Here is a 25,145-nt window from a genome sequence, read left to right as displayed (position 1 = left end):
AATATGGTGAAGAATGACTCATCTAACCATATCACTTTTTTTTCCACATCTCTGTAGACCAGTGGCTATGGTTTTTGCACGCACCACTGAACTCTCAAATGTGCATTCATCTTTGTAATGAGGGGTTTATGCACTGCAATCCTACTATATATATACATACATATATATATATATATATATATATATATATATATATATATATATATATATATCAGTATCAGTATATCATTTCTATAATATAGTGTATTTTTGTGTCATTTGTCAGATAATTAACACAGGATACTGTATGTTATATACTGCTATGTTCATTAATGAGTTACTGCTCTTCTTTGATAAAAAACATGCTTGAATCTAATGGGGGAGAAAATCGTGTGCTTGTTCCTAATTAGGACTATTAGAAGAGTGAGGATAATGGTAATTTGATGATACAACAACACTGATTCCCAGTTTGTTAAGTGCATCTCTCCCTCAAACAGGAAAAATATGTGATAAATGTAGCTGAAAGTGTACTATGGATGTAGTGAAATTTTAATGAGAATATAAACATTTTGAGTATTTGATTAAAATGTACAATATTAATATTAATATTAATATCACTTTACAACCATTTATTGATAGCATTTATAAAATCAGTTGAAAAGCAGTCATACTTAAATTCAGTAAATCAACATGTCTGGTGGGTGGAAACTACCCCTGACATCTGTGTAAGAGCTTTCTTGGAAACTCCAGGCTCTTGACACCCATGGTGGATGCACTCAGGTGCCCAGTGCTGGTATCCAGGAGACAGATCAGAAGATTCTGCAGTGCAGTAGAGTACATGAGCTGTGGATGAGGACTTTGCCTCCGAGTTTACAGTCTCTTGGTGCTGGTTGTTAATAGCTTGTTTACCTGTGGTGCTCTGCTGTATCTCGCCACACTCCTGGAGCATCAGAACTGATGAGACTTGTGGGAGTAAACTAGTTTGGTTGTTTTGGCAGTCTGAGTGCATGTTCCTACTGCTGCATTAAATCTGTGTGACGTTTATGTAAGATTCAATTCAGATTAAGTCTTCCAAAATCAGATTATTTTTAGTACAGAACAATTAGATGGCCAACATTTTACACAGGATCAGAGATGGACATCCCGGCTTCAGAAAGTAAAAGTCCTGCCACGTGTTTGTTCTAACCATCCACAAAACAAGGTGATTTCACTAATTAGCTCCTTTACCTGGCTGAAGAGTTGTGTTAATTAAATTCAGCTGGTGTAATGAATGGCTAGAACAAATATGTGGCAGGGCCTTTACTTTCTGAAGCCGGGGTGTCCACCTCTGCATAGGATTACTATTTTCAAAACAATGTAAATGTCAATCACTGAAATACCTGTGGATTGTGACACTGAAAGTGGCAAGGGTTGATGTAATTAACAAACCGGGCCTCCGGGGTCTGGCAGGTTGGGAAGTGTGAGGAGCGGGGTTAGTCTGGCAGTGACTGATATGAATGTGACGCTGGGAGGAGAGCTAGTGACGTCTGAGGCACGCCGGGCCTCACTAAGCTGCTTGAAGCCTCACAGGGGCGGGGCTGACACCTGACACCTGACTCCTCCCTTCCCCACACACTGCCACTGCTGGCACTGACGCGAATTGAGTATATCACAGGCGGACCGGGGGGGGGGGGGGGGGGCTGCTCTTACTGTTGCACGTGAGCATACTGTACCTCCCCGGCACTAAGTGCGAATACTCGAACCGCAAGGTGTCCCTGAGGGCGGCCTTGGGAAGGGCAGTGAGGAGGACTCGCACGGGCAGGATAAAGCTCTCTCCCTCGCTCCGCAGCTCCTCCTCCCTCCTGCCCTCTGTGTTCCCATCAGCTCTGAACTGCTGCTGTCGTCAGCAGCTTTTACCCCGACCTGGTTATCGTGCTGAAAGCGTGAATATGAGTCCTGTGGGGTCAGTTGGGGAAGTTAATTCAGCGCCATGAAAGTGTTTGAGTATGTGATTACATGTGAAGCCTTAAGGGTGGCTTTGCTCAGTGCCCTGACCTTCAGATTAGCCTCTGTACACTACTGACTTTTTTGAAGTTTTTTTTTCAGGATCAGACATGCAAAGAACATGTCTCTGGTAGAAAATAACATGATTATTAGACAGAAGACTCAAACATTGCACAGAAGTATTCCATTAACAGACATCTTCAGTGTGTGTGTGAGTGATTTTCTCTATATGCATGAATGCATATGCATGTGTGTGTATCTGGGTGCATGTGTCTATGTGTATGTGCATATTCTTGCTTATGCATACACGATTGAGTGTGTGTGTGGACATTTGTTTCTATATTGGATCCACCAGCGCATCACAGGCACTGCCAGACCGGCGTAACTCATGCTGGAAGGCAGAAGGAGCTGAAACGTGCCGTGCGGCCGCTTTCCCCACGCGTGAGCAGGAGTAGCTCGCCCTGCGTGGCAGGTGTTCCAGCCAACGCGTCACATGCCGCCCTCACATGCAGAAGCCACCTGTCATGGCTGGGCAGGCCTCGTCACTGTCTGGGTGGCAGTGCTAACTTGCTTCAAAATTGAAAATCATACTTACAGTTTGGACCCCCTCCCTCCCACCCTACCCAGAGCTTTTCTCTTGTAATTTGTATTTGTTTTCCCCTATCCCCATTAGAACCCTGAATAAGGATCAGCCCCCTCCCTCTCCAAGCGCTCTGTCTCTGATAGGACACAGCTGTCAGGTTTTGGATTTGGCAGGTGGAGCGTCCCTGGGTTTTTTGGTGGCAGCTGTAATAAGGCTTGCCACCCCTCCCTCCCCATGTGAAAAGTGGTTCTAAATCCAGAGGCTTTGATCACAGCTCCCCCCTCTCACCCCTGCGGAGGTTCTCGCTAACATTCACAATGACGCCACTACCTTTAACAGCACAGCTGTAGCACGCAAAGATTGCTATTTTTACCATGCTTTACTGTGGGTTGGTGAATCACACCAGTCAATTTTTTTCAGAGGAAGAAAAAAATTGAAGAAAGCTTTGCCCCGACCATTCCAGCCATGTTCCATCATATAGAGAAGCAGAGTTGTTTTCAATGGGCGTCTTGCAGAGGGCTTTGAGCAGTGATTGAGCTGTACTTCCTGATGTGAATAGGGTGACATCGTTTCTGCCAAGCTTGTTGGATGTACTGAGGCTGTGTGAATCCTCCTCTTGACACTCACATTGCAGGGGGTGGGACTTTCAACCACAGTTCGCTTTCTTGGATGCAAACCTACACTTTGTTCGTGCATACCATTTGGCAATCCTTCGTGCAGTTTTGTATTCTCAGATACATTTACCTCACCGTTTATCCAGAACTTGCATGAAAAGCTGTCTGGGCCTCGTTTCGAACCGCCAGTGCTACTTGTTTTCATTCCGTTAATACTCCACAGGCACAGAGCACTTGGCACATGATGATAAATCATAACGGTGCAGCCTCTTCCTTTTGTCCTGTTTCCTTTTCCTCCTTAGTTTTTTCCTTGTCTGCTTCCATCCTTGAAGACTTTCTGCTTATGTTTTCTCATGTGCATAGCTGCGTTTTGCAACACTGTTATTGTTTTTGTTCCTTTTCCCACCCCAGAGCTCATTTAAACCATACATCAAGCCCATTTTATGTTAAACTCATTAAAACTTAGTAACCTCAATTCATCTGTGTGTCCTCACAGTGTTGCACTGAAGGGTAATCAGAGAAAGACTAAGGCTACCAACACAGCAAGCGCCATTGAAGTTGAATTGGACCTCTTTTCAAGAGGGATGCACCAGTCTCTTCCGCCAGCAAGGCTGTGGTGAAGAACAGGTGAACGTGACCAGACGGTTGGTCGAAGATTGGCAAGAGCTCTGAGGAGCATACACACAGTGTGATGAAAGGCGGTGGCTCTGAATCAGTTTCCTCAGCTTGCTGATGGGTCTTTAAGGGAGGCTTGCCCTGGGTGATCCTCCCTTTATTAATACTGTATGCCTCTGTAATGAAAACCCCTTCAGAGGCATTCAGAGAGTACTGAGTCACACCTGGATGCGACAGAGCGGAGTTGCCCTTTGAAGTCTGCGTTGCTGAAATGCTCAGGCCTCTGTGATATTGCTTCTGTGATTGATGTTCTTTTAGGTGGAGGGGGTAAACCAGTTATATATATATAACAATAATATAACCGCATCCCGATAGCGAGATGCTATCATGATGATTATACATGGAGACAGGTAACAGTAAATGGTGTATGCAGGCCTGTTTAGTACATGTTTGAATTGCACAGTCTGAAAAGTTGCTTTTTGCATTTGAATTTGGCTAAATATGCTACCCAAACCTGCTTGTGTAGGTTTTTTATTAGGGCAGCCTGGGACATTCAGTCTGTCCTATTTTTACACACCATTCCTCTTTGAGATTAAAAACTTTCTGTCTGGCTTCCACCGTCCCGTGGCCCACACACACCTGGCTTTCACAACCTCTGGATTTACATGTTTTCCTCCCAATGTAGGGCTGGACCAGCAGTGGATCTGGAAATGAAGAGCAGAAATGACAAGATAATCTTTATAGTTGATTATTTGAACTGAACAGTCTGATGGCCTTATTTTTATTTTTCCAGATGCGTGACCCATTTCGCTGGTGGTAACAGGCAGTCAGGGCATTTTTACCCGGATTGTGTTTTGACGGGTCTTGGGCTTAGACTGCGGCACAAGGCGGTCACATCTGTCAGTCACTGCTCTGACAGCTGGGACGGGTCAAACATCATCCTCAGCCTGGTGTCTGGCTAAAGAAGCAGGCGCCGATGGCAAAGTAATGGAGGACGTTGCATGCGTTGGCTTTTAAATCCATGAACGCACCTAGCAAGAGCAATATAGTTTCATGGAATGCTATTGGTGGCGACATAAATTCAAGGAATAAATTCAGTGTGTAGTGTGTCATAGTAGCAGCCTCAAAATATGGCAACAGAGATAAAGATGTGCTCTTGGTAGTTCTCTCTCTATCACAAACACATTCACAAACACAAAACTCATTATATGGTTATTGTTATTATTATATGAGGAGCCCTTATTCCTGCACGCCCCACGTAGCTCCCCATTTCTTGCAGCACAGGCCTAATCATATGTCTAGGAATGAGGGGATTCCAGAAAGGCCTTTCTCCAGCGTGTCCCAGGAGCCGTGAACCTTCTAAACCGTCTAAAATGTGTTGCATTATTTAGGATGATGGCAGAAAATGGCTTTTTTCTTGCGATTTACTGATCCGTACTGCTTTGGAGCAGCTCTGTCAGGGAGTGGGGGGTTTCCTCTCTAGACTGGGGAGTCAAAGGTGTGTTCAGGTGAGCCTCATGTCTCTCTGTCCCTTCCTTCAGGTTTTGTTGTGGGATGCTGCAACCCCTGGGTCCTTACTTGATTTTCTGCACGCATGCTGCAGATTGCACTGCAGTTCCTAACAGCTAAGATCTGTGGTTGTGAGCATGAGTACTGCCTGTGGTGTAGGGACAGGCAGCATTTCTGATGTGCTGAGACAGCAGGAGCTGACCTTACACAGAGCCCGTCATTTCCCATCAGGCCGAATGCTTGTTGGGGTTGATGTTGATCAGAAACCCACAGCAACACGTTAACTGATCCGTCATGTCTGTAATTATCTCAGACAGCTGCTTCTGAATACAGTGACCGAGCGTCTCATCCGATGAGAAGTGTGGAAGAGATGTTTGCAATCACCCAGCCCATCCCAATGTGTTTGATATGGTGTTCCATAAATCTGTCAGCGTAAATTTCCCAGCTTCACTCTGAAGGTTTAACTAGAACTAAGCCTGAACAGGGAGGATGTGAATAAGTGGGTCTTTCTCATGCTGGACGTCTCTTCCAGGTGAAGAAGTTGGCTAGATACCTGGACCCCAACGCTCAGGGCCGTATCAACTTCAAAGACTTCTGCCATGGAGTGTTCGCAATCAAAGGTAGGAACATGAAAAGAGCTTGTGGCCAAAAAGAACGTTCAGAATTGTATTTTTAAATTCCCCGTTTCATGGGATTAAATATCTTTTTTTCGATTTCAGTTTGACATTCACTGACATTTGACATTCATTCATTCAAGGGAAACACTCTCAAATCCAAACACTCATAATACGAATGTCAAGGCTAACTATGACTCCGTTGGCGGTATTACTGTTTCTTATTTATTTTCTTGAACATTGCAGCATCCTTGTGAAGGTTTTGCATTAGAGCTAGCAAGAACCCTTATTACATGTTACAAGAGTGCTGCTTTTTCCTTTACAGACTCTCCATAGATTACATTGGCAGATGCTCTTATCACGAGCAATGTACAAGGCAAAGACACATAAGTGCATATAATAAGGCCGCATGAACCAAGTACCGTCTCCTGTAACTCAGTGTTCTGACACGATGAAGTGCCATTGTGGTAGCTTACACAGACTGTTTGACATTGCCTCAGCTGCCTTGATTTGCAGAAAGACCACATATACACATGTGAAGAGCATGCCTTTGTGTGCGCTGTGTGTGTGTGTGTGTGTGTGTGTATGCATGTGCATGTGTATGCTTGTGCCTGGGCGGATGTGTGTGTATATGTGTGTGTGTGTGTGTGTGTGTGTGTGTATTTAAATAGGTGCATGTGTCCATGTGTATGTGTGCATATGTGTTAATGTGTATGTGTATAGCTGTATGTATAAGGCATGAAATCTAGTTAATGATTTAAACAACAAACAATAAAAGTAAAGGGTGCAGACAAACTGAGGATGCATACCTTAAGAAATGATTGCTCTACACAGCCAGCGGAGAGCTAATTGTAAAAGGCCAACTAATGGGTGTTTCTGCGTTTGCTGACCCGTAATGGCACATTCAGTTCAGAATTACCAGGAGGATCAACTTGTGTGTGTGTGCATGTGTGTTTGTTTGTGCATCTATGTATTCATGTACATGTGTATTTATTTTCAGGGATGTGTGGATGTGCCCGTAGAGATAGTGGAGGTATAAATAGAAGCACACTGTAGCAGTGCTTTGCCTGCAGGGTCTATGCAAGGTCCTCTGCTTGGTTACCATGCTGTTACCATGGTTTTACTAATACACCAAAAAAATCACAATTATGTAGTGTGCTGTTGGTATGTGGTAGAATATGAACACATGGGTAGGCGTTATTGACAGAGTGGGCCTTGCTTTGCCACTTACTTGTAGTTGAAGAACAGCTGTGAATTCATGATTGTATTTGTTAAGGATTAAAAGATGTTGCTGCAGCATTTTGATTTACAATACATTGTGGCACTCAGCTTATTTCCCCAACTTTTTTGAGTCCACTTAGGATTAGCTCTGTGAAATCACATCTTAATTTAATGAGGGCAGTGTAGAAAACAGGTCAATGAATCTGCTAATCTACCCGCAGTTATGAGAGAACTGAAGAGCCCTTCCTATTTAGACAAAACTTTGTATTCCTGTACAGTGGTGGTGTTGAGGATTCATCCCCAGGTGTTTCCCTCATACTGGAGGTGGTAAACATTTAAAGACCTGTCACCAATGCCACTGACCAATGCCAATGTGTGCTTTGCTTGTAGCAATTTACATGTGCAGTTAAGGTTAATCTTTGCATTCCAAATACACTGCTTGAAGAAATGCATGTGGTTGTAGGGAGTATTTTCAGTATTTACAGTGCCCAGCTCAGCTTTTGCAATCCCATGCTGGCCATGAAACTTAGGTACTTAATCACACGGTTTGCTTTTTTTCATGTTGAAATCAATAATACAGCTCTGCTGCTTTACCCCTGGCTGTAAATTTACTCTCAGAAACTGTGTGAGTGAGCAAAACAAGCCATTCTTGCATTATGTGAGTTTTCAAACATTTGCTTTTAATAATCTCTTGCTGGGCTATTAAAACCTCCCTGTAAGAAATTATTGCGTCCCTCCCCCGTGCATTTGTGTGAGAATTCAATACTCGTCAGAATGAATAATGGAGAGAACAGCTCTTTGGTAGGAGATTGATTAGCTGGCTTTGAGGGCCTGAGTTTAAAGGTTTGCAGAATATAGTAAAAGTGTACAGAGCTGGAGCAGTGAGGCCAGTTATGCTGCGGCTGCAGCCAGATATAGCAGGACTGGGTTTTTATTTATTAATAGGCCTTCTGGAGTAAACAGCACAGTGAGAAAGCGCAGTGTTAACCTCTTAGACAACAGAGTGCATGGTGCAAATACAATGATGTTTTATGTGGAGGTCTGAGATTGGAACTTGGAAGACTAAAAGGGGGATCATTAACGCTGGCTAGGGGAGGGTGAGGGCCAGAGCGCATACTGCCAAGGCTAGAGAAATAGAGAGAGGGTGGGGTAGGTAGGGAGAAAGAGACAGACAGGGATATAGAGAAAAAACAGGGAGAAAGAGTGAGACAGAGAACACAGACACCAGATGTTCATTGTCCTGTCCAGCGGGTCACAGTCAGTCAGGTCAGCTCAGCACATCTGGCTGACTTTATCTCAGACAGTGTGTGTCCATGTGTGCATGTGTGCACGTGAGCATGCATACAGTGTGTGTGTGTGTCTGTGTGTGGGTGGTTTGTGCATGCCTGTGTGTGCGCATGTATGCTTGTGAGTGTGCAAATGCGCAGCAGCACATACGTGAATTCCCTCCTCAAGTTATGGTAAAATCAGACAGAGCAGATGGAGGCATGATATAAGGTAGGCCTGATCCGTTTAGGTCATGACTGCAATAACGATCAAGAGTGCATCCTCCAGGTTACTCTTTAATCATATGAAGTGCTAGAAAATGTAACCACCTCCCTAACAACTCAGTTGATAAAGCTTTGAGTGAAAATCGCCAGTAAGTTGAGCATTACCACAACAGAGACAGAAATTAAATTACTGATATGGGATCATGGAGAACACCATGGACCACAGCTGAACTTGTTGATCTGCTTCCGGAGATAAAAACAGCAAGAAATACAACGTCAAATAAGATGAAGAGTGGTGGATTATTTTGCCATCACAAGGCGGATGAGACTGAATTTAAGATTAAAATGAGTGACAAGCTCTTCTCAGGGTCTTAATGGAGGAACAAATCCGCAACTTGTAGAGATTATGAGCACCGTAGTGTGAGGGCAGATGAGATCCGGAGGATTTTGCCGAACAGTATCAGGTCCAGCTGTCTTAGTTTGTGGATACTCTTTGATGGAAATCTTTCATGTTTTGGGCACCCTCCCTGCCATGTGACCGATGGGCAGATCTTGCAACACTGGAATTAATCTTATTTTTTTTAACCTTCCAAGCCCCTGAAACTCGCTATCTCCTCCTCCATCTCATCTTGTCCCTGTGTGAGTCCGGAAGCATCCGTGGCACTAGCTTAAAGAAGCCAGTCTGAGCAAATGGAAATCGCTCCCAGGCATTTGGGAGGCTGTAGCCGGGCGTGCCAATAACTCAGTGGAAGAAGCGCCAGCCCCTGTGGGGGTGCAGGCCAACCCGGCTGTATGTACTTCTGCCAAAGCACAGCCAGAGGCTAAACAGAGCTGGCACGGCCCAGGCGGCAGCGGGCTGGTCGCCCGTATACCCGTGTGGTGTCCGCTGTGACAGACTCTCTGTGCCCAGTGGACGGGCTAATGAACCACAGAAGGCAGAAATGGGCGGGGTGTGCCCCTCGCTTCTTAATGAACCTTAGCAAGTGAGTTCTTCTCCAATCATTAGAGTAATGAGCGACGTGGACCCTGGGAGCCTTCGGCAGAACTTAATGTCATAAATCGGGTTCGCTGTTGTTCCGGTCACTCGTCCAAAGCAGTGACGTGCTCCCGTTCCTTTTGTTTGGTTGTTTTTTACCTGGGTAATTAAACACGCTCAATGGCCACAACAACAGTACAAGCAGGCCACAAGAAGCGATGTCTGACTCGGGGCTCAGTGCAGAGCTCTTACTCCTACCCACTTCTCTCTCTCTCTAGCCCCCTTCATCTCAGGTTGTTATTAATTCATGGCATTTCACTTACTTTGCCTCCTCGTTGCTATTCCTCCTTTCTCTGCATGCGTTCCTTCACCGTAAGTGTGGGGGTGTGTGGCTGAGAGGTGATGAATAATGAATGTGAGAGAATATAAATACCAAAGAGAGAAAAGGAGTCCTGTAATGGTGGGGTGGACCGTAAGATGTGTCAAACCATTTTGGCTCCTCTGCCCAGAATCCCCGTGAGGTGGTCATCAATGCCCTATCCTCGGTCTGTCGAAATTTCCTCAGCTTGACAAAAGGAGCCCATCCACCCAGCAGTTCCATGCTACGCTGAGGCAATCATGGCGATGCATTTGAAAGTAGGATTGCGGCAATGTTTCGTGTGTGCAGGGCTTTGCATGCTGGATGAGTGGAAAGGCAGTTTTAAAAGGCCCGTGCAGAAAAGAAGACATAAGCCAAAGTAGAAGCCAGGTTGGGCTTAACCCTTACACCTCTTGCTTTTGGTCATGCTTGGTCATGCTGTGGTCCTAAACCCCCATTTGTTAGCCATGCACCTGAGCTGGACCATTCTGAATCAAAATATTGTACCACAACCGGATTCCAGTGGTGTCTAAAAAAGGACATGCTCTATTTTAGTCATCCAGAAGCACATAAATACTCTCTTTGAGACTGTTACTTAGCTTCACTGCTACAAAGCCAGCAGCATTCAGTTCATTCTCAGTTCATCAGAATGGGCATTTAAAATATGTTTTGGAGGTGCCTCTCATTTTGAAAACAATGGACTTTAGGGTGGTAGTCACAGGGTAATTTCAATGAAAGGTTTTTCTTGTTTTGTTGTGCCATTTTTCAGTGCATTCTGCGTGTTCCTGTGTTTGACATTAAAAATCTGTTTTGGGTGTGAAAGTGTGAGAGGCCCTGTAGAGCCTGACCTGTTCACCTTGTTTTTCAGGCTGTGAGGAGATCCTGAAGACTGCACTAGGGACGCGCAATCTCACCCGCCGACCATACGAGACGGACAATGGATACTACTATCAGGTACTGTGGCTGGATGGGAGGTCTGCTGCCTGTGGGTTCAATCACATTGTGCTCATACCAACTGCACCAGTGAGCAGTGACACACACACATACACACACACACCCCTACCCACCCCAAAAAATCTCACACTGGGGCCAGTCAGCTGTAAACATCTCTCTTGTCATCTGCTTGACTGCTCCACATGACCTCTCTGTGTCTTTGCGAGGCTTACTGGGCTCACGGAAGGAGGAGTCAGTCATTGTTTTGTCCTTCTGGTCCTCAGATGTCCTCTTTTTATGCTTTTTTTTCCCCTTTATGCAATCCTGCTTTGGAATCTGTAGTTGTATATGATTGTATGGATTTATCTCACTGCGACAGCCTCCGCACTTGTGCAGGAGCGCTGAGGCCGGACCGATGCAATGCTTCAGTACACTTGCATACACCCAGCGGTTGTTTTTTGCACTACAAGTCACAGTGCACTGCAGTTGAGCGGGCTCTTATTGGCTGATAGGTGCGCTATTCCACTAACATAATCCAATAAATTCACAGCCGCCTAACGAGTTGCAAGGTGCTTGAGAGTGGTGAGAGAAGGAATCCCTGGCTGACCAACCCGGTCATTGTCTGCAAATGACACGGCCAGTTTCAAAACCAGGTCGTGGGGCTCTGTCTGCACTCAAAGTGAACACCTTCCCGACTGAACCACTGGGAGCAAAATTCTTGACAAGGCTGTAACCATGTCCGTCTGAACGATAGCAGCGGGATGAGATGGTTGATGAGTACTGTGAGCACTGTAGAAATGACAGGTTCACTGTGGCTGTGCCATGCACGGCTTAGGTTATCACTGAAACAGTACTAGCCTTGCAGATGGGCTTGTGTTTAAGCTGTCAAGCTTATTGTGAGTAAGTATAGGTCTGATGCTGTGGAAATGCACTGCCTCTATACATCTTAAGTACCTCTTGTAAGAACACACAAAGTTCCAGCTGCTGTGGATGAGGAGTCTGATTTTATTTCTTTGACTGATTAAGGCTCACAGTAGATTCTAGTTCTGGCCAGTCATCCTGGATTCTGTGCCATGGTGCCTTTGGAATGAAGTGTGTGAGAGAGATTTTCTGTTGTGTTTTGTTTCTGTGTTGATCACTCAAGTGTGGGTTGTGTTCGCTCACAGGAGGGCAGGAGAAAGGATCCATCAGTGTGGTGATGCACCTACAGTGATCATTAGTCCTCACAGAGGTCACGGTTAATTGGTTAATTGGTAACATGATCCAGAATGTTCTATCAATGCTTATTCCTTTTCCTGCCAAATAGGTTCTGTTAGTTCTAAAGAGTTCCATGTAAGGCACCTCTGTCCCTGTGCTTTTGAATATTGAATTAGAAGACAGGTATGCAAATTATTTTACACTTAATAATTAATCAGTAATATTTTACTGATTAATTATTAATAAATTCAATGTATTCTAAATTCTAAATTTAAATATTAAATTAAAATTAATCATTAAATTGCTTTCACTGGAGTTCTTCAGGATCAAAAATGAAAGCAAAGACGTTTCAGTCAGATTGAATACGAAGAGTCAGTGTTTCCATTCCACACAGCGGAATATCTCAGAGGTGATGCTGATGTCTGTACAGTGAAACTATATGTAGTGGCCTGCCACTCTAATGCCCAGTAATTTTTCTCTATTATTTAGTTCTCACTTGTTGTTTGCTTTAGATCTGGGTTCAGGAATACAGAAGGAAAGCCCTCAATTAAATGCCATCCCCTGTGCCGTGTTTTATGATGTGTGAAGCACTTACACGCACAATTGAACATTCAGTACAAAGTCCTATAAGCCTGATGTAGGGCCCTGCTTCATGGTCCATAGTTCAACTCCTCCGAAGCGCTCCGGAGAAGTGTATGTGTTTTTAAATCCAGATGTGAATTCTGGGCATGTGATGAACGTAAAATTGTATGCATGTGCACTTGTAGTATGACAAAAATTTCCACTTAAGAGGACATGACAGATACCTGACTGTGGGTATGTTAGTGAGTGCATGTTGTGTTCTCCTTTGTGTGTGTGTTTGAATATGTCGCCTTTTTTCATGTTCCGGAGGGCAAATATGTTAAATAATCTCTCTCTTTGGAAATAAAAGTTAGTGAAACAGATAAGGCCACTCTGAGACTGATTATCTCCTGAGTGTAATGCAACCTTATATCCATGTAACCAAGTTTCTGCAGTTTCGTTGATTGCGCTGAATGCTGGTTATTTTGTTTTATCTTTTTGAAGAAACCATAAACCACAAAAATGTGGTGTTTCATTGTTTCTCAGTTTTCACTGCCATGTCTTAACAGGAAAAAAGGTTGTGTTTCAGGAGCGCCAAACAGTATTATTAACTGCTTGATTTTATTGAATGTAATGAGTAGCATAAATGGATCACTTATTTATAAGGTGTTATTGTCAGATCATCATCTGATTTGTTTATTGTTTTGATGCTTTAATGTGCAGTGTTTACACTCCAGGTATGCAGCATATCACATCAGTTTTAAGGAAAAGTGCATAATTAAATTAGGTTTGCTGTGCACGTGCCTTTGAAATTCATATCTAACATTTGTCACGTTTTAAAGATGCCCATGTCACAGACAGCCTTTAAACAGAGGGAAAAATACGCTCAGGTTTGTCAATCTGCTAGACGGCAATTTCCATGTAATGTTTTCAAGTTCCCAGTAGAGGGCAGGATGTAACAAAAAACCAAGTAGAGGAAAAGCAGCCCCAGAGATCACCAAGATACAGTAAATGTTCTTCCCAGTGCTTCATATTTGTATTATTTTGATTTCGGAGTCAAACACTGAATTCAAAGACTCTGCATATTCATGTTCACCTAACTGTAGGAAGAATATTGTTATGTAACAATAATAGCGCTTGTTCTATAAATATGTATTTGTGTATTCTAAATAGGCACACAGGCTACAGAGTGGTGTAATACAGAAGACAGTATTTCCATTGTATGTATGTATTTACGTCTTCTTTAGTAAACACATTTTAAGCGCCTTACCTTCAAATGTGCTGCACTTTGCTTTCAGGAAAGCATCTCAGCATTACAAATTGAGCACTACCGCTTCTGAACAGAAGGTGGCGTGATCCATCCGCACAGGTCTGCTGAGTAGCGGCAGTTTCTGGCTCTCTTTGCTTTTCTGGCTTATCTTGGTTTGGCTTTGTGATGACAGATTTGCAGATTACCCCATTCTCTGTGCCGATAACCGCACTCCGAATGATATACTGAAGAGTCAGAGCGGCTGTGCCATTGTCACGTTGTCACAAGCCCCGTAAATTCTGGCTGCAGTGGGGACTCACTGTTGCACCTTTGTAGCACTTAACTTGAAATGCCTCAGTGAATGTCCAGCTGTATGCAAATCCATAATATAACGGTGTAGTTTGTCTCATTCTGTTAAGACTGACAGAATAGAAAGAGATTGGCGGTGAGACAGGGTGTGACTGTGCTGTGCTGTGTGTGTGTGTGTGTTTGTGTGTGTGTGTCTGTGTGTGTGCGTGCGCGCGCATGTGTGTTTGTGTTTGTGTGTGTGGGTTTGGGGGGGCTGTTGCTCTCTCTGTAACAGGTTTTTGTGCTTGATCCCGCAAGCAGCCAATCCTGTGATGAGAAGTGGAATGAACCAGGTGATAAGTAGATGATGTGCTATCACCAGGTAAGTGCAGTCAAATATATCACAGGGGGCTCAGCAGGCTTTATCAAACCAGTAAACAAACACTTCACTGTCTGCCTGTCATCCAAGAGAGTAAATTCAGAGTGTTCCCTCTGTGAGGGCCACAGAGCCAAACAGCTCATTGTGCAAATGGCCTGGCACTCTTGAAATATTCAATAAGGTTGGAATTCTAGACTGATGCTCTCAGACTGGTGGAATTGCTTGTGAAGTGACTCTGATCTCTCAAAGCATGCTTCTGTTTCAACGGAGATGTACTGTAGCAGCCACCCAGTGAGTTCCCTCGAATGCCATACAGTCAGAAATGATCAGATTAGATATTTCAAATGCAGTGTGTGCGTTATTGTGGTTTTAAGATCTGGCATTGATTCTGTTGTTACTGCACTGCAGTTTAGATTCCTTCTCTTTATATAGATGCAGCATACAGAGTAATTGTCAGAGCTGCTGTGGTAGAATTAATGAAAGCGGTGCAACATTTGGAGAAATCATTTTATACTTCATAGCCTTTGTGTCTGGATGAGAACTTGGTCTGGTGTTTGTTCACAGAATAAGCTAAAACCAGTTTGTGTTGCCATAGTGACATAGTGCTAGAGCTCACTGTTTCTCACCAGAGGTTTCCAAAAAAACAGCTGAACGAAGGAAAGAGTTAAGTAGAAAGAAGCTCGTTCTCCTCCTCAGCCACTTGATAGAGATTGCCAAGCTGTTTGCTTCAGTGGCAGACGCGAGGCCAACCTGCAGGCAGTAATGCATTATTGATCATCAGTCCAGAGTTGCTTCCAACTCTCATATCAACCTGTAGGGCGATTTAGACTGTGGCAGGTGTCCGGTTAGCTCCTGAACACAGAGGAGCTGGCAGTCGGAGATCACTGAGACAGGCTCAGGTCAGAGTTGCCTTTTCTCCAGGGCGCGGTGAGAACAGGGGCTGCTCATCAATTCAAAGGTTTCTTCAGAGGAACCTGGCTGGTTGACTTGATTGTGACAGTCGTGCACTGTGGTTGACTGTTTTACTACGCAAGGTAATTGGAGGAAAGGGGACCTTTCTGGGGGACTTGCTGGCTGGGTCAGTGCTGTGTGATAGTGAGATCGTGGAAAGCGTTCCAGAAGGGCCATTCACAGGGAGCAGTTCGGGGCTGAAGAATTTGTTTCCATAGTGAGAAGAGGAATTCCTCTGCTGCCTGGCTGCTGCTCTGTGAGGTTAAGTTTCCAGTTTCCACTCCTGGCCTGAGAGAGGTGAGAACAAGCTCAGCACTGTTTTGGCAAAGGGGGATTTACGCTTGTCTTGTCTTGTACACACACACACACACACACACACACACACAAACATGCACACACACCACCCATCCACAAATACACACACAAACACACACACACACCCGCCACCCATTCGTAAGTACACACATACACACACACACACGCACACACACACACACACACACACACACACACACACACATCACCACCAACCCACCTCCATTAACAAACACACTACAGAGACACACACAAATAGCACTACCACCCCCAATATTCCAGCTGTACTTTGCATTCCCCTCCTCCTCTAGCTGTGGTTTCTGTTGAAAATCATATTGCTGTAGAAGTGGTTTAATTTTCCCCAGTCCTGCTGGGCTGTAATCTGGGAAGCACAACTGCAGTCACAGCTCTGGAAATGCTGGCTGTGTGTGGGTTTTACTCAGCTTCTGGGGTGAGTTAGACATGACAGCAGTGTGCACAGGAAATGCTTGGGCTCTTGTTCCAGTCCCTGGTCTTTATGTCTTTATAGCATCATAGATTCTAATTAAAGTCTTGGGACAGTTCCATTATCTCTGTCTAGTTTACATGATCACAGCAGATTGTGGAAATGATGGAGAAAGAGACCCTTGTGACACACATGCCATCCAGTAACTGAATTCCTATTAAATTACCCAATTGTGTATTGACTGGAATCCTCACGGTTACATCCTTTCATCAATTACAGTGAATGCATGCCACAGTGCCAAAGTTATTTTGTGGGTAATTGGACATCACATCATTTGTACGGAGAAAGGGTAAACGTGGAAAATGTCACCACGGCCTGCTCTACTTTAGACGAGTTCCTTATTATAGAACGTTTCACAATTTTAGTGATTGCTTGACCTCACCTGGGTTACTGTGTCGAGAAGAAAAATTGAGAGAACCCCAGCTGGTGATGGGAAAGAGGCTCGTCTTTCACCGGTGTGTTATCTGTGGGGGCTGGGCCAGGGGGGCTCAAGGAATCAGGTATCCAGCACTGACAGAGGAGACAAATGAATCGGGGCCGTGGAGTGTAGGAGGGAGTGCATGGGGATGTGTGCGCGGCCTAGATCAGTAGCAGCGAGGGGGAGAGGGAAGAGGGAAAGGGAGATGTTAGAATTGGCACACATGATTCGGAAAAGGAGGTCAGAATTCCAAAATGGAAACCTCCAAGCACTGTGACCCTGATAGAAACACTTAAGTGCACCGGCTTTTAACATAAAGGCGATTGTGTATCGAGCACCAGCACCTGATCTTAGCGGACGTGGGTAAACGGAGCCGTGCAAGTCTGCAGCCGTCCATAATGCATTAAGGAAAATTTACATTTATTCATTTCAGTCGGGTGAGCCATTAATTGGAGCAGACTGACACTAACAGGAGCTGGCGGCGGGGATCGGTAACTGCCATGGCACTTTTATGAAGAAGTACTCTGTGTCTCTCCCCAATTTACAAAGACCCCCCTCAGTCCCTAGTCCCATTAACCTAATAGTGCTCTGGACAGCACTAAGATGTGCTAGGCTAACACAAGAGGCTTACTGCTGTTAGTTCATGTTATTAAATCATTCCACTGATGGAATTAGAACCCCAGAATGCAGAGCTCCATTGCCCCCAAGTATCTACTGCTACCACCACAACCAATAATAATAATAATAATAATAATAATAACAATAATAAGTTTATTGTTCATCCTAAAGCATACATTTACCTGCTAACAAGTAGGAGATGATTCTGGTAATGTCACTGAAAACCTTATAATGTTTCTGGTAATGTCACACAGGGACCATGGAGAACAATACTTGCTAACTATTTTATGTTATTCTGCTCTGTTCAAAAGCATATTCTCTTGGCCATGGACCCATATTTATCAAGGATCTGAGAATTACTCCCAAGAGTCCTGCTAAAAGCACTTTTAGGAATAAAAAAGTCCTACCTCAGAGAAGGTTATGGGAGTTATTTATGAAGCATACTACTCCTACTCTCAGCAGGGAGTACGATCATTTTTTAAGACTAAATCCTAGTTGATTTTTATGACAGGGGAAATGCCTCAAATGAACAGTAGTGATGACATTTTCCATAGTTCATCCCATATGCTGAGAAGGGCCCCAATAAGTGAAGCCATTGAAAGCAGTAGACTTGTCAAAGCACTGCACTGCAAATAGTGAAGATCATCAAACATTTCATAAATGTGAATAAATGCCAGTAAATAAGAACAGATGGTTTCCATTCTTTGGCATCTTGAAAGCAACAAAAATAATTATTTGAAACTGTTTTTGTTAGTAACCATAATAATTATAACTTGTCAAGGCTGTATGATTTTATTTCTTCATTATGGTTAATATTGCCTTTGTTCAAAAATTCCCCTCAATTTTTGGCTAGGAAATTCCACATATGCCAACATGAGTCTGCAGCTTACATATGCTTCCCAGTAGTGCGCAAGCTGTTATTGTGTAGCTGGCTTTTACAGGGCTGATGCTGGATTTATATACAGTATGAAGAACATGAAATCTTCTTTTCCAACCGTCCATTTCCCATCTCCACAACACTAAGTGTATAATCAATATCTGAAATATTTAGTAATAAGTAATTTATGGGTTTCACACACTGCCGTATTTTTATACATTTAGAAACGTGGCATGAACGTTGAACCTGTAGCTAACTGTTGTACTTGACTGTGCACCTGCAAGTGGTTATGGGAATGGGGTCATCAGCCATGGTTTTTTTGAGATATCCTTTGTGATACAAAATAGTTCTACAATAAAAACTTTTCCACATCACCAAAAATATAAAAACTAAATTACCTTCATTAAAGGTAACATTAAACTACAATTACCTTATTAAAGCGATAAGTGGTGATGTTCTTCTCAGGGACTGACTGACAATGTCTCTGACGAGGTTGGTGAGAAGTTAAATACCTTCATCGTCTGCCTGATATCTTTCAAAAAGCTCCACACTGTCAAAGGAATAAAAAACATATTTGCTCTTCTTAAAAATGTGTGCCTGCTGCATCAATGTACCCACTTGTTGGCAACTCCTAACAGGTTAAGACAGCTTGCAAGGACTCCTAAATATCTGCTGAGGTAGGAGTGCTTCTATGTCAAGATACAAGTTTAAGTTAAGAATCTTGATAAATAGCTTGTACTCGAAGGAGTAAGAGTTGGACAAAACTGATGTTATTCTCAGAATTTTCAAGCACTTAGGATCTATTTCCTATTCTGAGATGCTTGCTGAATACTAGCCCTGCCATTCCAAGTATGGTGTTGTAGAAGTTCACTTTTTTGTTTGGCTTTCAACGGGCCAGGCTCATCAAGGGGGGATTAGTGTACTTATTGCTTGTTACTTTCATCATTTCTCTTTCTTCTCAGGCTTCTCCTGTTTTCCCTCTGTTCCGTAAGCGCGGGCCTTAGGCATCTTCGGCGATTCGGCTGCTGTTTGAGAATGTGCAAATGAGCTTTAAATTGTGCTGTATAATCGCCCTCTCTCCTGTCAGAGCGGGAGCCGGAGCGCTCTCTCCCTGCATTAGCACTTCAAATGCGCAGCGATGTCACGCAGCCCCGGCACCGCAGCCGTTCTGCCGCGCTGGCGCTTCACGCTTTGATTTTAAGGAAAGGGAATGGAACGGTTACTGTGTGGGCACTCGAACGCTCTGTCGGCTATCTGAAGGAATCACACGCGCACGCTCTCTGGGATTAGAGTGGGCTGTTTGGTGCGAGGATCCTGGGGGTGAATATGCTGCAGTGCTGAGTGCGGTGCAGTCTTCAGGGCTAGATTAAGATGGAGTCTCTGGTGGGAGCAAAGACCAGGCTTTGTCCCAGGGTTTGACAGTCCTTCTCCTGCTCCAGATGTCCCTTATAAATGCCCTGCTACACACTGCCTTGTGCACAGTCATTGTGACTGGTACCCCATATCATATATCATAATATCATAAATTGTCATTTTGGATGATATCACAGACATGGTCGTTCAGATTGGCATGCCAATGAAGTGATCCTGTTATGCAATGCAGGAATGGGACAAGGGAAAAACCAGTGAGTCTCCGTGGTGCCAGGGGTCAACCTCCCCTCCCATGAGTGGTGTCCTGCTGGGGTTCATATAAGTATGGGTGGTATAGAGCTGAGAACCAGTGCCCAGCCTGGGCTGTGTTAAACACTTCAGCGGTCCTGTAGCCTCATGATATAGTGCTGTTCGTCTTGTCAGCTGCTACACTGGACAGCAATCTCTTATGGCAGTTGAACAAATGGGAAATCGATGGTATTGATCACGGCTGGCCGCCTGTCTGTTTGTTGTGGTTTATGAAGACACGTGCTTCTGCAGGTGGTCGCCTGCCTCTCATTAGTGTCTGTGAAGTTTTCCCTTTCCGAGTTCGCTTCTTCCTTTTCTCCTCCATTCGCCCCAGTAATAAATTTAATGCATCTCCTCACACAGTAGTGGTTGTATATATAGCCCCAATGGAGCTGATTGTTTTTGTGAAGTAGGTCAAAGTTCCCTTTATTTTGGTTTGGTGTCAGATTGCATGTTTACAAACAGAAATGTCTGTGTAAAATCATCATAATATTTAGAGTCATAACGTGGACACGTACATGGCAGCAATTGGAATTCATGTCATGCCTTTTCCATTCTTATCCAACAGGACAGATGATTGTCCTCTATAGATTCTGTCTACTCAATCCCATAAGGAATGCGCATCCCTGGGGTCACACATTTAAAAGTGCAGTACTGATAAGGAGTTAGTGTACTACGCTACTTTGGAAATATTCTTCATGTGACATCAGTGGCAGAACAGCACATTTAGATGCTGTTTGGATGCTATCCAGCTTCATATGTTAAGGTGCCGTTCTTGAGTTGGAGGTCATTGAAAAATCTGTCTTCTTATTGAATGGTTGTTGCACTTCAGCCACCAGTCTTGGCTGTGAATGCCAGTGATCCACTTCGCCCATCATTTTTATGCAGTATGCATGGTATCTGTCAGCCCGTGGTCATCTCATGCGAGAGGACTAGAATTAATTGATTGTATCATATGTTGTTTTTATTCCTCTCTCCTTGTAAACCTCATGCCCTCGAGAGTGTTTCATAAGGCCCAGTGGCATGTCGTCCCTCCAGGAAGCCTGAGTGGGCACGCTCTCCTCCACTCGAGGAGTGTACCCACGCTGCTTGGCGCAGTCCGACCGTGTGACTCGCTCTTCCCCTGGCTGTAGCTGAGATGACAGCGTGCGGCAGGATGATAAAGTGTGGCCTGTCTCTGTAGAGATAGAGACATTTGCTGGAGGGCACTGCTGCTCCTGCATCTGACAGCACTGGGCGTGTGGGCTGCAACTAGAACACAAGAGTCCCCCTGCTACATGTGCCATAATTGAGCCAGAAATGTCACAGAACCCAACAGTCAATTACCCTGCTATGTAGATGTATACATACATGTATCCCCTTAATATCGCCCCGTCACAGTGCTGAGGTACATTTCCTGTAAGTCAAATTTCACTATGCAGTGTTTTAAAGAAATATGTACATTTTCATACAGTATCTTACATATCACATATAAAATATGTATATTTTAAAATCGTATATCTGATTTGCCATACATCAAGAATCTTTCAGCACAGGCAGGAAGGTCCATTTCAAAACAGTTATCAGAATAGCAGTAAACATTTGGAAAAATCCAAATACAGTAGGCTTGAGTTACAGTATTGTTGCAAAGATTGCATGCAATTTGTTTGATTTGTTGCTATTTATATCCATGGTGAGTCAGATGGACATGAAAGTCAAATGGAGAGTAGATTCAGAATACTAAGCACATCTGAGTCAATTATAATCAGTGTCTACTAATTATGCAGTGGCATTTCCATTCCTAATGCATCTATAATGAAATCACACTATTTTTGGGAGGTTGGGGATTTTTACATTCTGTGAGGCATGGGTGTAAAAGCACATACTGTACAGAGCAAGTATGAATATGAATGCTTCCAGCATGGGTTTTAGCTCCTTTAATTGGCCATTCCTTTAGTGCATATCAGCAGGTCATAATTCAGCCCATTCTGTACAGTGAACATGCTGCTTATGAGTAAATATTGACTGTCTAAAAGCGTCGGCCTAATTTCCCCCCAGTGAATTAAAGATGTGCACTGCACGGGACCCCACTAATGAGGCCTGTCAGGGTGATTAGAGTGATTGAGTGATAAGCGGAACCCCCTCAGCACTGCCTCCGAGGCAAATGGCATGTGCGAGCGAGTGAGCGAGAGAGAGAAAGAGAGAGAGAGAGAGAAAGGACCCACAGCCTCCTCTCTGATCAATGCACCCCGCCTCTCCTTCTCTGTGCCTTATTGATGTAAGATCTGAGTGTCTCTACTCGGGTCTGTGCGGAGGTTAGAAACGATCATTGGAGCTGGCAGTGGTAAACCCTGACTAGCCTGTAAGTGTGAATGCTTTTAACTGGTGGCCTCTGACTCAGTGTTGATGGTATGCGCTGTCCTGGCTGGTGTTAAGTCCTTCAGAAGCTGACCCCGTCATGGTGTGATCAGACGCCCTTACATTTTGCCTGATAATATGGTTGATGTTCCTTTTTTGACGTGCCATACAGTGCCAGTCAAAAGTTTGGACACACCTGATTAGGACAAAGGGAAACATGCATTCAAAGTCATGTTGATCTATGGACTTATGTTTAAATGTGTGAAATTTGTTTCTTAGGCAAATACATATATAAAATATAGTGAAGTTGATGTCTATGTATGAATTTGCAAAAAAAAAGTAAATATTTTTGGCCACTTTGAAGAATCTAAAATATGATAGTTTTAATTTGTTTAATACTTTTTTGGTCACTGTACAATTCCATTTGTGGAAAATGTGGAAAATAATAAAAATAAAGATTTTATTTTTGACTTCTATGAGTAGGTGTGTCCAAATGTTTGACTGGTACTGTAGATGCTCAAAGTTTGTCCTACTATTTCTCTTTAGTAGGATTAATGTGTTCTTTTGCATGAGTCCTCCTGTTGAGCACTTCATCAAAGAACAGTAAGAAGCATCAAGTGCCATGAGAGATCAGCCAATGTTTCTTTATCAGAGCCACTGGAAATGCAAACATACGATTTTACTCAGCAGGCAAACCTAATCATCATTAAATGCAGTCCTGTCTTCCTCAGCCATCATAATGCAGTATGTTGGCTAGGCGCATATGATTTACAATAGAGAATCATCATCAGTGGTGTTTTGGTGTTCATATGCTATGATAAAGGCATTCTCTTTCTTTGTCACATTCCCTGAGTATTAACTTTCTTATAGAAACTGATACAGTGTAATGTATCTATAGCGAGCGCTCTACTTCAACTGTACAATATCCTGATTGTTAGTGCTGTATGCATTAATAATTAAGAGTCCCCATTGACATCTATCACCAGGAGCGAGTTTTGTGTGTATTTATGGTAGCCACCACCCCACCCCCCACCCCCCGACCCCCCAACGAATGTTACACTTAATTCAGCATCATCTTCCCTGGAAGAGAACTCCCCGCATGTTCCTGTCGTGGAGCAGAGTTCTCCCTTTTCTGATAAGAGCCCACGCGCTGACAGTGTGCGGCAGCAGCGCAGAGCTGAAGGCCTCCATGACAGATGTGCAGGAGAGGATCCAGGATTTGCAGGAGCTCCGCTTCCCAGCAGCCCTTCAGCAAGAGCGCACAGCATCCCAGCCTCCGCACGAGCCGATTCTCCTCAATGACAGTCAAGGGCGTTCTGATTAGCACAGCTCTTACTGAGACAGGGAGCTGTCTAAATATCCATAGCTGCCTGCTTATTTTGTAGAGTGTAGAGGCTGCATTGCAGATAGGCAGTGCTTCCTACTGTCCAATAGAGTGTGCGAGGCTCTTTGTGTGTATTTTGTATATCCTCAATATATTTATGTTTAGGTAAAGATCACAGGAGAGCTGAAAGAATGCACAATGAAACAGCCTTTTGTGGAAGTGGAAGCTTGATCACTCCTTCAAGGCATTCCTGTTTCTTAAACATCTAAAGTTGAGCTTTTGGACATCATTAATAGGATCATGTTAGATGATGTTTTCCAGACCATAAAACAGTAACAGAGGTTAAAGCTAAATTGTCCTCATGCCAGCTATTAGAAGTTAAGGTATTCTGAAAGTTTTCTGAGTAACAGAGGATGGCATCGGTGAATATTTACAATTTTCCCAGTAACAGCTTAGCTAGCCAGAGCGTCCTTGGCTGTCATTGAGGAAACTTGGCTGGTGTGGAGCTCGTGTCCAGATTGTGAGCTGCTGTGTTGCTGGAGTGCAGGCTGTCTGACACATCACCCCCTGCCGCGGGCATCTGGACACAGGGCTCAAATACATGGACTTTGTGAAACACTCACTCACACTCACACTCACACACACGCACACACATACGCACACTCATTCTTTCTAAATCACTCTCTCATTCATTCTAAACAAGCATGTACACTACATACTCACTCCCTTTCCCTCAACAGAATGCTCAAAGAATCAAACCAAAATTCACACACACACACACACATTCACCTACTTGTTGTGCCCCCAGCCCCCTTACAAGTGCGCTTGCTGCTGCTGTTGCTAGGCTCTGTTGAGAAAAGAATGTGCTGCCTGTTGGGTACCTGCTGCTTGGCCAGAGGGGGAGAGAGACACTCGCAGGCAGCTCAGAGTTGGGATTGCTGCCAACATTCCCAGTCCAGTTTTGCGGAGAATGTGGGGTGTCTTCTGTAGAGCGGCTCTCACTTCAGGGTACTTATAGGATCTGTGTGTGTGTGTGTGTGTGTGTGTTGTCTACAGTGCACACTGTAATGCTCTCGTGTATTTATGCCTCAGAGCACTTTGCTTTGCCATCATATTCCACTGAATGTTCCACCAATGTTTCACTGCACCATCTGTAAACATGTTTTACAGTAAACTTTTCTAATGACTTGGCAGACATGGGCCGAGGACGGTCACACAATGGAGAGCAAAGAGCAAATCTTGTATCACTCTGGTGGGTCTGCTTGAAAGGGATAGGCCTGGGTCAAGACTGATGTATTAGTTGTGGACTTTGTTACAGGCCTGGGTTACAGGCATGTAATACACTGTGCCTGTCTGACTCTCTCTTATGCTTTGTGTGTTTTCTCATTTCCTCACTGTGTCCACCTTGGACCACGTGGCAAGCCAAGGTCCAGCTGGGTCAAGAGGAGCACCGGCCAGTTCAATTTTGTGTTTAGTTGCCTATTTTGTCAAATTACAGCAGCTGAAGAGACTGGTGAATTGGTGTGTGCTGCCTTGTTGTAGCTGTCGGGTTTTATGTCAGTACAGTGCTTTTCTAGGGATAATATTAAATG

The 25,145-nt window shown here is 44.0% G+C and overlaps 1 protein-coding gene across 1 annotated transcript in view; it reads left to right on the top strand.

Annotated features, from left to right (window-relative positions):
- LOC118777672 (rab11 family-interacting protein 4A-like) overlaps window positions 1-25,145 on the top strand; it is a 71,446-nt gene that overhangs the window by 4,811 nt on the left and 41,490 nt on the right. Inside the window, exons 2-3 of the mRNA XM_036528781.1 lie at window positions 5,816-5,903; window positions 10,811-10,896. Of these exons, the coding sequence (XP_036384674.1) occupies window positions 5,816-5,903; window positions 10,811-10,896 (174 nt within the window). The remainder of the gene's footprint in view (window positions 1-5,815; window positions 5,904-10,810; window positions 10,897-25,145) is intronic.

This window comes from Megalops cyprinoides, chromosome 1, assembly GCF_013368585.1.
Source record: "Megalops cyprinoides isolate fMegCyp1 chromosome 1, fMegCyp1.pri, whole genome shotgun sequence".
NCBI lineage: Eukaryota > Metazoa > Chordata > Actinopteri > Elopiformes > Megalopidae > Megalops > Megalops cyprinoides.
Note: the sequence above shows the minus strand (reverse complement) of the source record. Positions and strands in the feature narration are given on the sequence as shown.